This window comes from Artemia franciscana, chromosome 14, assembly GCF_032884065.1.
Source record: "Artemia franciscana chromosome 14, ASM3288406v1, whole genome shotgun sequence".
In the NCBI taxonomy this organism is placed as follows: Eukaryota; Metazoa; Arthropoda; class Branchiopoda; order Anostraca; family Artemiidae; genus Artemia; species Artemia franciscana.
Window position 1 is genome coordinate 40,686,600 of NC_088876.1, and position 17,206 is coordinate 40,703,805.

A 17,206-nucleotide genomic window follows, 5' to 3' on the forward strand; every position below is an offset into this window, starting at 1 on the left:
AATCATCTCGTGAGTATTGGTGATTCTTCGTATTTCCTTGATTATTTTACCATACTTACACTTTAGACAATTGTGATTGCAGCTGAATGCTTCAGTTACCTAACCAGGGTCTACCTGGTCCCACCCAAAATTTCCATCCCCCCTACTCTCAAACTCTATTTGGAATCCTCACTAAAGGACAAAGTGTAACAATATATACGCAAGCACCAAATGTTAGGTGCTTTGGAAGAAAAAGAGAGGTATATTGTATATCAGTACTATTGCAGAGTCCTTCAGTGTTATAAGTCCCAGGAATATGAACACACTCAAAAAGAATGTAGAGCTAAAGAGTCTGACTGACTCTTTAGCTGAACCTGATATGCTGAAACTGATCCAGTTATGTGAGACTAACCAGATCAAATTGCCGAAAATCGTAATCTGTGATCCTACGGAGGTCCCAACTACGCCTGATGAATTGAATGCTATTGTTACTCAAAAAGTGACAAAAACTTCCAATAATTTGAAGGACTTTATTGAAAGTGAGAAAAAAGCCCTTGCAGCTGAGAAACTTGCTACATCCATGAATCAATTAGTCACTTCACCTGCCAAGCCTTCCTATGCAGTTATTCTCAAGAAGCCCCCCTTAGACCTTAAAAAGCCTGACTCCCGTAAAGCTTATCTGGAGCATGTTTGTGGAGAAGCTAGTGGGAATATAATCGAGCTTCGTCCAAGTAGATACGCCTGGAAAGTAGTCACAAAGGATAAGTGGTGCCGAATCTAATATATCACGCATAACCGGGAATAACCCTGAAGTCGAGCCTAAACTCCAATGCCCCTCCTTTTTCGGTATTATCCGTTATGTTCCTGAAGATCTGGATCAAAAAAGCCTATATGATCTGATTGCCAACTGTTTGAAAGCAACTCAAATGCGAAACACCCGTTCGTTTAAGCTTCTTTTTGATTCTAAAGAGGACCTCGAGTCTTCTATTCGCTTTCCGCCCATCATAGGGTGCGAAAGACTCCCCATTAGTATATTTCAACGCTTGCCACCCCAATGCTTTTCTTGCCAGTCATATGGTCATTTTGCGTCTGCGTGCTCAGGTACCCGAAAATGTTCCAAGCGTGGTGAGGCTGACCACTCCACCTAAAGATAATCCTTGTACCAAGGCACTTAAGTGTGCTCTTTGCAATTTCTCCGACCACCCATGTTACACTTTTAAATGTCCTGTCGCTCAGTCTCTTCTAAAGAATTCCAATGCCTGAAGAAACCTTAAAAATTGTATCGTGGAATATCAATGTGTAAGTTCTACCGAGACATCACCTACTGTCTGAACTTTGCTTGCGGTTTGACGTGGTGGGTCTTCAGGAACACTTCTTGTCAAGCGATAGTTGTCAACTGTTGGAGTTCACGTCTTCTCATAATCTGTTTTTTCACCATGATAAGTCCACTCGCGGTAGGCCTTCAGGTGGTTTGGCCCTGATGATACGGAAAGAGCTACTTGGTAATCTAGTTGCTAAGTCTGATAGTTTCCTTGCGGTTGAAGTTTCGAATGTGGTCATATTCGTCGTTTATTTTCCTACTAATTACCGTAATGATATGTCTGAGAGAAAGTTCTCTCTCACATGTACATCTATTGCCAAGCTAGTATTAAAATATGAATATGAATGCCTAAGTTGTCTCCTGTTTGGTGACTTTTAACTGTGAACTGCCTGACCCTGAAAACAATAGATCTCAGATCTTGCTCCATGCTTGTCCAAGTCTCACCTATGTTGGAAATGATCGTGATTTTACGTACATCCATCAATCTGGTTCCGTGTCTCAGTTGGACTATTTCTATTGTTCTTCTATGATTAAACCCACCTCTAATACTACGGTTCTTCTTGATTACTCCATATCCGACCACATGCCGATCTGTAATTCTTTTCAAGTAAAGCCCTTGCCGCAAACTTCACCCACAAATTACCCACCTAAATGATTGTTCAGCCTCAACTGGGAAGCAGCTAACATCGATTCCTACCAGAGTTCATGTGACTACATACTGTCGAAGATCCGGATTCCTTTCGCACTTCTCTGTTGTCCGAATATGACAGTAGAATCAGAAAAAACCATCCTACTAAACATTTACTGTTCTGAGATAACGCATGCTATCCATACAGCTGAGAAAACTGCAGCTCCGGTCCGCAATATTCGCCACGGCACGGAAGGGCATAACTGGCGGAATAATCCTAATCTCCTGGCCGCATGTGATTCAGCAAAATTCTCGCTACATTTATGGGTAGATTGTGGGAAGCCGCGCTCTGGAGTAGTCAACGCTGTTCGTATTTACACGAAACGTAAATTTCCCAAAGCCATCGCACAGCATAAGGCTAACGAAATTGCCCGTACCAGCGAGATTGTCGATAATTCGCCTCTTGCTTTGTGGCATCTTCGATCTAAGAACAAATCTTCCAATGGCCCGCCCTGCATGCCAGAAAAAGACTGGTGCGACTACTTCAGAAACCAATTTTCAGCCCCTAATTCCTACCTAGATAACACCTTTTGCCAGGCCCTCGATAAGGAGTTTCAGTTTGCAGTTAAGGATATAGGTGTCCTGGTCACTCCGTCCTTGATGCGTTCCAAAATTGATAAGGTAAAAAAAAAAGAAATCTAAGGGCATCGATGGTATATCTGGTACCCATTTAAGCTTTGCCAGCAATCTTCTCCTGGAGCGATATTTCAAATGATTTTCGTTACTGGCATCGTTCCAGACAGCTTTGGTGTTGGGTTGGTCCATCCTATTCTAAAAAAAGGTAAACCAGCTGACCAGTGCGCTTCATATCTGCCGATCACTGTTTCAACTACTTTTTGTAAGCTATTTGAATCCCTTATTTTTGATGAAATTGCACTTGGATGCACTACTCCGGACGACCAGTTCGGTTTCAAAAAGCACTCAGGACGGGAACACGTTCACAGCGTTCTTGCAAATCTTTTTATTGATGCAGATAAAAATGGTGATCTTCTCGTCTTTGGAGCACTTGATGTTAGTAGAGCCTTCGATTCTGGCATCCATGGCCATATCCTGCTCAAAGCCCTTCAGCGAGGTGTTTCCTCTTGCATCATTTCCCCTGTTTACAGTATGTACAATAAGCTCTCGGCTGTTATCCTGATCCCCTCTCCGTCCGGCAGTTTTCCTTCTAAAGAAATGCAGAGTGTCAAGAAAGGCGTACGTCAAGGTGGCAAAACTTCTCCATCACTGTTTAATAACGCTATTATCGAAGTACAGCAAGTAATAAAGCCGTCGTGCTTTTTCCGTGGGATTAATCTTTTGCTGCTGAACTTTGCTGATGACATTCTTCATGTTTCTCGTTCGATATCTTTATTTCAAAAAAATTACGACTCACTTGCAGCGGCATACTAGTAGATCGGACTTTCCTTCAACGAATTTAAAACAGAACTTCTTTTCTTCAATGGTTCAAAAAATGAGCTTTCAATTAACCTCTCCGTTAAAATTGGCGACACTCTGATTAAGCCTTGTGAGTCCTTTACGTATCTTGGCCTTCCTATTTCTTCTACATTGAAGGACACACGCTCAGCACTGACAAACCGTCGCTGTTCCCGTCTACGAGCGTCTTACGGATTACTTGTTGCCAATAAGTATCGTTTCAACCGTCCTCTCCTTGCCCGGCTATACAATGCTTTTACTACCCCCCATCTGCTTGCTCTGGTTCCCTTCTGAAAAATATTCAAAGCTACCGAAAAGAAAGCCATTTGCAGCGCATTTCACAGATATGATAAGTTTCTCCTGCGTCTCCCTTTGTGGGACAGCAATGGCGGCATCTCCAGGAAACATAAGGTCACCAACCCTTCCATGGCCACAGAGAGAAGAATCTCCAAATTCAGTACCAATATTTTAAGAGCCAACTACCCCTGGACTAGTGATATTTTATAATATTTGAAGTGGAAGTGTATTTAAATTTTTGTGCTTTTCTTTCTTTTTCTTTTATATACTCCGTCTTTTCCGTTTTTGACGGGTAATAAATTAACAATAATAATAACTACATGTGTGCACTGCAATTTTCTAACGTTACAGCAGAACGCTTGTTCAGCGCCCTCAAAGATTTGAAAACAGATAAATGAAACTGTTTGGCGACAATATCGGTTGCTTGTAGTCTTCAGACCAAAGTGGGAATGAAGAGCCTCAATCTCAGTTCCTCTTCTCTTGTCCTTGACCGTGAAATGACGAAGCTTCTGTCAAATGTTAAGGCTTCTGCAACTGTTGAAGAAGCAGCTACTCTTATTTCTAGTTTTGTGGCCCCTTAGGTCGTAGGTAGTGTGCTTAGTTTAGCTGATATTGAGCCTCTTCGTGGCAATTTTCAATGACATATTCTTTTTTGTATAATTGAATATAATTGAAACTTGAAGGCTTTATTATTTCCTGTACAAACAAGGTTTGTTGCAAATACATGTTTGATCATTCGAAAAATTCTTTTGGCTTTCCCATCCCAAAATACTCCCTTTTTGGTGCAGAATAAATTGAAAAAGCTGATTTCCACTCTAGGATTTAAGCAGGCCTAAGTGTTTGAAGCTAGGTAGAACCGCTGGACCGAAAAGGCTTTTGAAACACCAGTCAAGAAAATAAAACCTGTATATATTTTCAACCAATCAGAGAAGAAACGGATTGGCCAGGTATCCTAAACAAAATTCTTTTTATTTATTTTAAGTTTATCTTTTTAAACCGAATCTTACGCGTGGGGACCTTTATGGTATTTTCCGGGATAAATTTTTAACGGTATTGAATTATCTAGACGATTTTTCCTGGGAGAGGAATAATTTTTCTGTGGAGATGGAGCTGGATTTCCTGGCATTTTTAAAAACTGTTTGAAATAAAATAAAAGATTTTTTTCCGTCTGAAAGTACGCCCAAGGAGCAACATTAAAATGAACAAAAAAATATTATATATATGAAGGGGATAGCCCCCTTTTTCTTTACGCTTAAGTTCAGATTTAGTCCCGATTCTGTAAGAACAACTTCCAAAACAATTGAAAAATGAGAAGCTTAAGTACTAAAAAACTTCAGCATGAATAGTTGGGCGTTTAAAAGGGGACAGTCCTCTCACTATGTTATCGTTTCTATTCGTTTTAATTTTTAATTCTGTTCCTTGCTTTCAGGTGATTTTAAAAAATTAAATTTCTGGTGTAAGTTCATGTTTGCTTGCCGAAGAATATTCATTAATTTCGAGAAATCATTGCAAATGTTATTGCTTTGTATGAGATTATTGCCTTTCTATAGGCTACTTTATTTTCGTCGTCTTTCTGAAAATAAATGACATAAAAATCTCGTTTTCGGGCTATGGGAATAAAGCAGCAAAGATAATATAGAACCTAAAGCAACAAAATTGCAGTGTCATTCAGCCTATTTTTTTTAATTTATTTAAAAATAGTTCTGAGGTTTTGTCTGCAATACCAGCAAAAATCGTTTTTGGCTATGGGTTCCAATCCTTTACCCTAGCTCTAGAACCTATTCTGTTAAAAACTAGATTTAGTACGCGGATCCAAGCCCTACTTGAGCCTGAAAACGAAGCTATAACCAATTTTGGCTCCCAAATTTTGTAACAAAAGTCCATTTTGAACTTGCCCCCGAAAATTCCCCGAATCTTGAAGACTTGTCCCCGAAAACTCCCCGAATTTTTTAAACTTGTCCCCGAATTTTGAGATTCGAGAGTGGAAGCCCTGCTGTAGTAAGAAGCGACCCAGCTCAATACTAACCGAAACTCTAAAAAACAGAGTTTTGATACCAATAGTTAGATCAACAAAATCGCATTTTAACACTGATTTTAAACATACAAGTTTCATAAATTTAGTGTTACCCATCAAAGTTACGAGCCTGAGAAAATTTATCTTATTTTAGATAATAGAAGGAAAACCCCCTTAAAAGTCATAGAATCTTAACGGAAATCACACCATAAAATTCGGCGTATAAGAGAACCCTACCGTAGAAGTTTCAAGCTCCAATCAACAAAATATGGAATTTTGTATTTTTTGACAAAAGACAGATCACGGATACGTGTCTATTTGTTTTTTTTCCCAGGGGTGGTCATATCGACCCAGTTGTCCTAGCTTGTTGCAAGAGAGCTCATTCTGACAGAAATTGAAAGTTCTATTGACCTTTTTAAGTGACCAAAAAATGGCGGGCACCTAGACTCCCTCCGACGAAAATTTTTCCCCAAAGTCACTGGATCAAAATTTTCAGATAGCCACTATGTTCAACTTAGTCGAAAATCTAATAACTATGTCTTTGGGGATGACTTAACCCCCTCCAGTCCGCGGGGGAAGGGCTGAAAGTTTCATACATTGACCATTGTTTAAGAATAGTAATTGTTAATTATGAAGTGTACAGACGTTTTCAGAGAGACTTTTTCATGTTGGGGTGGGGATGGGTCGCAGGGAGGAAGTTAGGTGGGAGGATCTTTCCATGGATGAATTTTTAATGAGGGAAGAGAATTTTCAAGAAGAGTGCGAAGAGTATTAAAAAAAATAAACAAAGGGAAAATAATTGAATTTTTTTCAGCTGTAAGTAATGAGCAGCATTAAATCTTAAAACGAACATAAAATATTACGTATATAAGGGGGTTCGTCTCCTCCGCAATACCTTGCTCTTTACACTAAAGTATTTTTAGTAATTTCAACTATTTTTTCTAAGGCCTTCGTGATTCAGGGGTCATTCTTAAAGATTTGGGACAAAATTCAAGCTTAAGTGTAAAGAATGAGGGGAACTCCATCATATACGTAACAAAAATACACAAAAGTAGAAGTTCGTTACGTAAATTAATTCTTAATGTAAATATGTTTATTACTAACAAAACTGTTCGTAAAAAAAATCTAGTTGCATTTTTAAGTAACCAAAAATCGGAGGGCAACTTGGCCTCCTCGCCCATCCCTTTTTTATCAAAATCTTCCGACCAAAAATATGAGAAAGCCATTTAGCCAAAAAATTAAAATATACAAATTTCGCTTTAATTATTCATGTATGACGAGCCAAAATCGAAACATGTATTTATTAAAGAACTTTCAGAAATTAAATTTAAAAAAAATTACTGCAAGTAAGGGAACGACATTAAAACTTAAAACGAACAGAAATTATTCCGTGTATAAAAGGGGTCGAACCCTCCTAAACGCCTCGCTCTTTATGCTAAAGTTTTTTTTTGTTTTAAAAAGTAGGGTTGTGACAAAGAGTCAAACTTAGCGTAAAGAGTGAGGCGCTGAGGAGGGGATAACCCTTTCATATGCGGAATAATTTCTGTTCGTTTTAAGTTTAATCTTAAGTGAAAATCTGGACACGCGTAGTATTGTTTAATTTAGTTTTACACCTCATCAAGTTTTTCTGAAAAATAATACTTAATTTTAGTCCCGCAATATGGCCTACTGATATGGTTTATACCACTAATAAGGTCTTTTTACAGACTGTGTACATACAACGTGTTTCAATTTAAGCTAACATACCCCCCTCTCGACATTTTTCATCAGTAGTAGTAATAGTGGCAATACAAGTAGTAGGGATAGTCTGCATATAGTGCCTTTCGGTTGGTTCAAAATCCCCCTTAAAACGCATTGAAAATTTCAATTTAATGCTCTAAATTCTTCCTGAGATAGTTTCTTTACAGGCCAAAGAGCCTTTGGGGGAATAGTAAAATATAATACTGTATGTGTTTTTCGTAACGGATAAATCTTGTCTTATTTCACTGTATCTCCAGGTTAAAATCATATTCCAGGACTCATTTTAATTACCGGATGACGGGAATGTCTAAAACAACTAAAAAATAATACAAAACTATTCTATTTGGAAATAACAAAAATAAAGTATGTACAAAATACACAAAAATTATTATCCCTATCTCTAGTTGAAAAAAATAAATTGCGGGTTAAAATGAAAAGACTGTGGCTGGAAAGAATGAGACTGGAACTGGTCAATTACAAGTTGAGGAATTTTCTGCAGAAGAGGGCGAGCTTGATTCAGTTGTTCAAGTTTAGCATTTTGAACGGGAGCATCAAAGGAGAGGTCAAATCCTGGTGGAGTTTTCTGGGTGAATGCATTGGGCTCAGATTGAATATTTGTAGCAGATTCTTGTTGAACAGCGCTAAATAGAGGCTCTGTTTGCTGCTGTTGAGGCAGAGGCACATCTGTTTGTACTGATGCTGGAACAGCAAATGGAGCAGAAAGGGCAGGGACTGGTGCTCTTTTCAGATCGCTAATATTGTTCTCCAAGGTGCCTAGAATTCTATCCTCATCAGGATCATTGCCAAAGTCTTCTTGATCGTTAAAAATTTCTATTGTTTCTTTGGCCTGTAAGTAAATTAAAATTTTAGCATCTGGGTACATCATTTCTTATTTAGCGGAAAGACGTTTAAAACAGTAAGATATATGTCAATAACTTCTTGTAGTAGAAAATATTCTTGCTGTTGTTATTATGTCGCATTTATAAAATTAATTCATCGCAAACGAGAAACAACCTGAAAGACATTTGAGAATTAGATTTACAAGTAAGCTCATACGTTGTTAATATTAGTAAAGTTAATATTATGCAAATAGGTTTAACTTGCGACCTTTCCCCCTTCCACCTTGATAGGCCTCTTTTAAGCTGAATGCTCATGTAAGGATAGCATTTTTAGAATGAGATGGTGTTGTTTAAGTGGTAAGTACAGCAATGCACTGACATTTTAGGAATATCCGGTTTACGGTGATAAATTCAAAGCATATTTGAAAAGAATTGTTTTACCCATCAAGAACAGCACAGGTTATTAAAACACAAGGCTTTAAGTTGACAGGCGTATAAGATCTAAATAAACCATGGCTCCTATCATGTTACTAGAATTTTTTTCATGGACGCAAATTGAAGTTGGCTGAAGTCCATAAGTTCACTAAAGTTTCAGTCTAGAAATAGGCAATCCAATTTTAATCATTTCTTCGAATTTTTTCTTAATAGTTGATATGGATCTTGGGTCTTTAATGACTTGAAGTCATTCCGCTTTGGGTCTGCTTGACTCTTTCTACTGTCTTAAGTAGCTACTTGTGTATATTCTTAGCTTTCTACGAAGTGTCAATTTCATTTTTATGCTCTCCATCAACTAATTACCGGTATATTAATGAATTGTTCTTCCCTCGGTTCATTCGGCCTGTCTTAGCTGCAGCTGTAGTGTGAACCGATGTTCAGCATAAGGAGAGTGTTCGTCTTTTTCTTGGTTATGAGATGAAGATCTGAGAAGAAAGATCTTCTTCTAGCAAACAAAAAGAAAGTCAAGAGACAAAGGAATTCGATTAGAAGAAATTTCTTCAGAACTCTAAGTGGCTTTTAGTCCCAGGAAATTTGAAAAACTTTTTCCATATTTAATATTATGATGGAAAAAATAACTATACCTGAGGAACTTCCACAAAAGAAGTAAATGACAGATCAGCACCTGTTGAATCACCAAATGGCACCGGAAGAGGGAATGGTGAAACAGGAATATGATTAGCTTTGGCATTGAAGCCAGTATTAGTACCAGCTGCATAGTCAACCACTTTAAGATATCCTTCTGGATCAACATATCCATAACGTCCAGTTATGTTGCCTCGAGGATCACGAGTTTCAACCTAAAAATTGATTAGTATAATTGTTTAACAAAAACTTGATTAATTAGCATAATCTAAAATTTTGACAGACAAAAGTGCAGACTTCTTTATAAGAAATAATGACCCATGGGGCTAACCAAACAGTTCGTGGTAACAAACTGTAAGTAAGGAACGACTCGGCTCAATAGTAACCAAAACTCTGAAAAAGGAAATTCTAACATTAATTGATACAATAAAAGAAGTGGCTTTTTATGTTGATCCCAAACACACGAAAATTGATTAAGTTTCATTTACATCAAAAGTTACAAGTCTGAGAAAATGTACATGATTGTAAAAAAGAGGAGTACCACCCCCAAAACGTTCCGGAAAATTAATGAAAATCAGAACTTCAGATTCATCGTTTAAGAGATCCCAGTTGAAGAACCCTTTTGGTCCTAAGATACTTTAAAAGGACTCATTCAAAGGGAAATTGTAAGTTCTATTGCCGATTGAAGATTGGAGGAAAACTAGCCCTCCTCCCATGCTCGTTTCTCCTTGAAGGCATCCGATCAAAATTTTAAGATGCCAAATTTTTTTCAACATAGTTAAACATCCAGTAACAATGTATTAAGGGATAGCGAGACTTCCAAGAACCCATGAGGAAAGGGCTGACAGTTTTTGACCATTCTGTACGTATCGTTTTCTATTGTGAAGAATTCAAAGACTCTTGTGGGGGATTTCTGCTTTGGAATTTTCCACGGAAATAGTCTTCTGTGGGGAAAGATGTCTCCGAGGATGAGCTTTCTAGGGAAGTTTTATATTGTGGGAATTTTCCAGGATTCCTACCCAAAGATCTTTTGGATTATCTTACTTTTTCTTAGCCGACTTGATTTTACATATGGAGATATTCGAGGGCAATTGTCATAGGGAAACTTTCAGCAGGATTAGAACTGCATGGGGGATTTTCCTGAGGGGATGGGGGTATATAGGAGAAATTTCATGTGTGAAAATTTTTTGCAGGTGTAACCTTTCACGGGTAAGGGATTTTTGGAAAACATTTTCCACAGAAGTAAGGATTGCATGCATGATTTGAAAAACAACCAAAAATTAAAATATTTTTCAGAGGGAAGCATGCTAAGAATAATTTGTTATGCAGAATTGTCTAAGAGAAGATTTCCGAGGAATAATTTTTTAGCGAGGATGGAATGGTCCAGGGGATCCTACGGGAGAGGGCTTTTTTATAAGGAAGGAGTTTTTCAGGGAGGACACTCTCGTGAGAGAGAGGGAATTTTCCATTGAAAGGGAGCTAGATTTCCCGGCATTATTTGAAAACGTTCAGCAATTGAATAAAAATAAAACTTCTATTTAAATGAAAGTAAAGAGTAACATTAAAACCTACGAAGAAACATAAATTATTCCGTGTATGATGGGAGTCATCTCTTCCTCAGCATCTCCCTCTATGAACTAAAGTTTGAATTTTTTCCAATTCGGTAAAAACAACTCCTGAAGCACAGGGGCTGTTATACTTAAATAGGAAGATTTTTTTAAAGTACTTAAAAAACTTTTTCAAATGAAAGTAAGGAGTAACATTAAAACCAAAGAAGAAACATAAATTGTTCCGTATATGAAGGGAGTCATCTCTTTCTCAACATCTCTCTATGAACTAAAGTTTGTATTTTTACCCAATTCCTTAAAAACAGCTCCTGAAGAACAGAGGCTGTTATACTAAAATAGGAAGTTTTTTGTATGTACTTAAGACCATTAGCATGAAGAGCGAGAAGTGAAGAGCGTATGGAGAAAGCGCGTTCTGGGTGTTTTCTTAGATTAGCCATTACAGAGAAGGGAAGAGATTTACGATTTGATCTATTCTATACAGTAATCATCAACGAGTTTACGCTCAGAGAGCTACTCGGCCTCCTAAAAACTCTGGGCCTAGAGTTCTGCCAAGTTCTTCTTAAGATTTGGCGGGTTCATTATTTTTTTTAGATTTATTATTCCCAGAATGTAATGGAAATATAACCAGCTTTCAATTCACACATCAATGATTATCCGGTGCTAAAAGTTAAAGCAGAAAAAAAAAAAGGAATTTAGTTTCTTACCATAAATCATTGATGATTACGCAGATATTTTACTCACAGCAAAATATATGAACCAAAGTGATCCTCAATTAAATTACCTATTGAACTTACATTATTGCATATATGAGGGGGATTGCCTCAACACCTAACTTTTTACGCTAAAAGATTGAATTTTGTCCCAATTCCTTAAAAACAACTCCTGAAACACAAAGGTTGTTTAATTAGAACAATATAATAAGAACCTTTTTTGATAGTACTTAAAAACTTTCGTGTGAAGAGTGAGGTGTTGAGAAGGGGCAACTCCCATCGTATACATAATAATTTTTGTTCGTTTTTAGTTTTATATTTGTCATTAGAACTCGCTCGCCCGTACAATGTCATTGGATTGGATTACGCTACGCCTGTGCAATGCCATTGAATATTGTTAACTTTTAGGATGACAAGCCGTGAGATCGGATGCCTTTTGAGGTTTGCAATAATGTTGAAGCCAAGTATCTGGTGAAACCTATCAGATAGTCTGTTCATATTACCTTTGCATTGAATAAACTAAAAAAACTAGTTTTTTTTAACTGAAAGTAAGGAACGACATTGAAACTTAAAACGAACAGAAATTACTCCGTATATGAAAAGGGTTGTACCCTCTACAATCCATCACTCTTTACGCTAAATTTTTTGATTGTTTTATAAAGTAGAACTGTGGCAAAGAGTTAAACTTTAGCGTAAAGAGCGAGGGATTGCGGAGGGGACAACCCATTTCATATACGGAGTACATAAATTCTTAAAATGAAATTTACATATTAATTCTTTTTTTGGCTAAATGGTTTTCTCTTACTTTTGATCAGATAATTTTGAGAAATAAGGGGTGGGGAAGGAGCCCTGTTGCCCTCCAATTTTTTGGTTACTTAAAAAGGCAACTGGAGCTTTTAATTTTTAACGAATGTTTTGATTAGTAAAAATATACGTAACTTAAGAATTAACTTACGTAACAAACTTTTATATTTTTATATTTTTATTATGTATATGAGGGGGTTTGTCCCATTGTTAATACCTCGCTCTTTACACTAAATCTTAAGTTGTGTCCCAATTCTCTAAGAATAACCCCTGAATCAGAAAGGCCATAGAATAAATAGTTTAAATTACTAAAACTACTTTAGCATAAAGAGCGAGGTATTTATCTTCTCCTAAATACCTTGCTCTTTATGCTAAAGTATTTTAGAACCCCTTATATGCGTTATAATCTCTGTTTGTTTTAAGTTTCAATGCTACTCCTTACTTTCAATTGAAAAAACTTTCTCATTTTTATTTTTTCATTGTTTTTTATAGTAATGCTTGAAAATCCCGCACCCTTTTCATTGAATTTTTCTTCCCCCATGACATATTCCTCCAAGGAAAGATCCTCCCACATAGCCCTCTCCCCTTAACCCCACCCTAACCAAAAAAATCCCACTGAAAACGTCTGTACGCTTCCCAATAACCATTACTGTATGTAAACACTGGTCAAAGTTTGTAACCTGCAGCCTCTTCCCCATAGACTGTAGGGGAGTAAGCCATCCCCAAAGACATAGTTATTATGGTTTCCGACCATGTGGAACAAAATGGCTACCTCAAAATTTTGATCGGTTGACTTTGGAGAAAAAATGAACGTGGGAGGGGGCCTAGGTGCCCTCCAATTTTTTTGGTCACTTAAAAAGGGCACTAGAACTTTTCATTTCCGTTAGAATGAGCCCTCTTCCGACATTTTAGGACCACTTGGTCGATACGACGACCCCTGGGGGAAAAACAAAACAAATAAACACGCACCCGTGATCTGTCTTCTGGCAAAAAATACGAAATTCCACATTTTTGAAATTTTTGCTACATGGTAGGAGCTTGAAATTTTTGCTACATGGTTCTCCGATACGTTAAATGCTATGGTTTGATTTTCGTTGCGATTCTATTACTTTTAGGGGCTGTTTCCCCCTATTTTCAGAAAATGAGGCAAATTTAGTCAGGCTCGTAACTTTTGATGACAAAGACTAAATTTGATGAAACTTATATGTTTAAAATCATCATAAAAATTTGATTCTTTTGATGTATCTTTTAGGATCAAAATTCCGAGTTTTAGAGTTTCGTTTACTATTAAGCCGGGTCGCTCCTTACTACAGTTCGTTTCCACGAACTGTTTGATCTTATAAACTATTTTTCAGGATTTAAATAGTTTTGCAAGGAAGGGGTGAAGCACAGTGTGATTTTAAAAACCTACATGAAGCCATTTTTGTCGTTTTTTCAATGAACATACTCAAAGAAAGTTGAAATTTAAGGGAAGGGGCAAAAAAAGGGTAGAAGAGCCTATAATTTTCCGATTGACACCACTGGTTAGGAATTCATATTATACAAATATGGCTAGGCCAGTCTTTAGGCAGATTAGGAAGCGCAGAACTTCTCTAATTTTTGGGGAAAATTTATTGACACTTTAGCCTAAGCACGGCTTTCTGAACTTCTGTCTCCAACTGCACGAGTCAGTTAGTTCCATGCCAGCTATTATACTATATAAAAAACAATGTAACAAAGTTTTCCACCACGGAGCTTTTATCCTCTTACAAGTTATATTTACGCAATGTGTTCAACAAAAATACTTGATTGATTCAAATTTATAATTGTAAAGTTTGAAAATTACCTTGAAAGTACCATCTCCAGCTTCATAGCCAAAAGTATACGAGCCATCGTCATTGACCTGGTTAATCTGATTCAAAATTGGAACTTGGGTTGTTGATGAGCGTGATTCGTCACGTGTGCCCTGCGGAGCACTCAGAGCAAAGGCAATGATACTTGAGACGCAAAACTGAAACAAAATTTGTCATTTATATTAATGGTCACAGAAATGGTAATATACAGTGGCGAAAAGTCCTATACTCTCTATTGAAATTTTGAACGCAGATATAAAACCAGACAAGCTTCATGACCCCACCTTCACACACATGCAATGACAAATGTTTTCGATGGAAAATCAAGTAGCACCTGAAACTATGACTCTGGCAGTTTGTAAAACTTCCCAAATTGCACGCTAAGAAATGTGTGTCATGTTTGGAAAAATATTTTACTACTGTGTCTTACCTTTACTATGATAATGGCCTATGATATAACAAATTAGTTATAACTAATTATGGTTTTCATATCACTGACTTTAGTTTTGCCATAGGTGTTTTCTAAAACAAAAATAAAAATTCTTAAAATTTCCCAATGCATAGGCCTATAATATTTTATTGAATGGACCGACTCTATTTGAACTGAGGAACCAAATATTCTTATTATTCAAAATTCATAATATTATATGGGCCAATTTAGAAGCCTCCCTGGGAACCAGGGGCATAATTTGATATGAACGAAGGGGGTTTATTACAACTAACCCTCTCAAACCTCAGTCCTCCTCCCCAGACATGAGTTTGCCCCCCCCCCCAGATGAAATTTAGTTTCTTCAAAAGTCTTGTCAGAACTAACATAACCCTGCGTAAATAAAGCATCAACAGAAACGGATCAGTTTTCTTTAGTATATATTTATTGTTCATAGTGCGAAAAGGCTAATTTTTTTGTTTGTACTGTCATTTTCAGTTGTTGGAAAAATTAGCTCCAACTTTGCCCCCCCCCCCCTGCTTTTCCTAAAATTACGCCACTGCTGGTAACGTTCGTTATTCGTTCCACCTTTGACCATTTTCTTTACATAGTTTTTGCTACAATCTTTTGGAACAATTGAAGAGGGGTGAGGGGTTAACTTTTGCTTAAAAGATCTTGCTCTTGTATGTAAGAAAAACATTAATTGAAACATATTTAAAAAATTAAGCATACTAGATGCTAAAAGGTAAATGGGTATTTCTTGAAACGCTAAATCAAAGTAGAGACTGAAAAGACATACTAGACTTTGAGATTGAATTCTAATACACAGTAAGTTTGATAACTTTAAATAAAATCCATTGAAAGCTGGAGTGATAGAGCGACAGAAAGTGATTTTTATCTGCAACTTCTCAATAACACAGGGGATAATATACCTTACGGAGTGAATTATGAATTCTGATTAGTTGCCTATATTGTACAACATATTGCGTCGTATAGCAACAAATATCGAGGGAGATAAGAAGTAAAACCGACATTTATATCTTATTAAAAAAAAAGTCATGTTTTTTTTCTGTAGTATAATCGTTTATCTTACAGAAAAGACATTGTATATACTTAAAATCAAAACGAGAATAGTTATAAATTTACTAAAATTGAACATATCCAAGTTCATTGTTCTTATTGTGTTTTTGCTTACAGCAGTAATATTTTATTTCGAAATAATGAAACGTAGATTTCACATCAAAAAGTTGAAATTTTCGCTTGGTCATTTCTTTATGTTGTGTCAAATGTCGCTACATTATTTAACTATATAATGTACCAACTGCTTGATGCTTAATTTTCCCCATATTCTGCATATAATATCGTAGTGGACTCGCTACGAATTCTTTATACAGTATAATTATCATTTGTTAATACTTTCAAAAGAAAAACCTTTTTGCGTGCTGACGAATGGTTTGCGTTGGGCAGGTACCGATTTTCTGATTCATTCCCTTCTGCCGGGAGTGCAATGAGTGGTCGAGGGCACATCACCCGACAATTCCCACGTGGGTCGACTCAGACTGAGCTTACAGAGTCACACTATTCACCCCTGATCTAAACCAAATAACCAGCGACACGGGGAATTGAACCCCTGTTCTCAGGATTCAAATTCCAGATGCAAACCACTTGGCTAGGACGTATCTATTCACGTATTTATTAAAATAATAAACATTATATTACACAATGTATGTCCAGTATTGTTTATGTCCAATACATAAAAACAGAGCTTTTCGCATGTTTTTTTTTTTTTTTTTTTTTTTTTTTTGTCAAATTAGTTGCTTGCAAATGATGTTGTTGGTGCGATTATTGGTTCTGATTACTACTTACCAGCTTCATAGGCATTTCCATTAACAGATATTACAAGAAAACTGTGCAATTACTGATTGCTTAAAAGAATTCTCAGGATATTATATAGTAACATCCCCTAGTTTTAAAATTACTGATGGATTTCAGCTTATTTTCGGGCAGGGTTCATCTTCCTTTCGTGTCATCAATTTCTTGGCACATGCGTGTCTTAAAAAATGTGGTTAGATCAATAACCACACCCAATCCGCTAGTCAACAGATGTAATGATCCTGTAATAACATCTTTTCTTGCCATAATTACCTTAATTATTTATTTCAAGCAAAACTTTTTCTAGTTATCTAGATTATTATTCCGGATGTATCCTTTCTTATCTAAATGACTGGAAAAGGTAGGTTCAATTCTTAAGCTGGAAATAAATAAATAAAAAAAAATGGATAATGTAAATAGATGCGTAAGTATTACTCTGCTTCATCAGACCTCGATTGTTCAACAGTATACTACTACTACTACTAACAACTCACCGCAGTAGTAACAACTCACCGCAGTACCAAGCCACCTAAGGCCAACACAGCTACACACGCTCCTCCTCCATCCCAATTTATTCAAACTAGCCATAAAACATTTTGTTCGATTTTCAACAAATTCTTAT

The 17,206-nt window shown here is 36.8% G+C and overlaps 1 protein-coding gene across 1 annotated transcript; it reads right to left on the reverse strand.

The window, feature by feature from the left end:
* Positions 1-7,776: 7,776 nt before the first annotated feature.
* Positions 7,777-16,686, reverse strand: LOC136035722 (uncharacterized). The gene is made up of 4 exons (XM_065717675.1): positions 16,579-16,686; positions 14,279-14,443; positions 9,371-9,586; positions 7,777-8,299 (listed from the first exon to the last, which is right to left on the reverse strand). The coding sequence occupies exons 1-4, from the start codon at positions 16,597-16,599 to the stop codon at positions 7,853-7,855; spliced, it is 849 nt and encodes a 282-aa protein (XP_065573747.1). The 5' UTR covers positions 16,600-16,686; the 3' UTR covers positions 7,777-7,852.
* Positions 16,687-17,206: the final 520 nt, after the last annotated feature.

Coding starts and splice junctions, on each gene's coding strand:
- LOC136035722 (XM_065717675.1), bottom strand. CDS start 16,599: ATGGAAATGCCTATGAAGCTG. Junction 14,444..16,578: donor TGGAAATGCCTATGAAGCTG/GTAAGTAGTAAT, acceptor ATTTTGTTTCAG/TTTTGCGTCTCAAGTATCAT. Junction 8,300..9,370: donor CTTTTGTGGAAGTTCCTCAG/GTATAGTTATTT, acceptor ATTTACTTACAG/GCCAAAGAAACAATAGAAAT.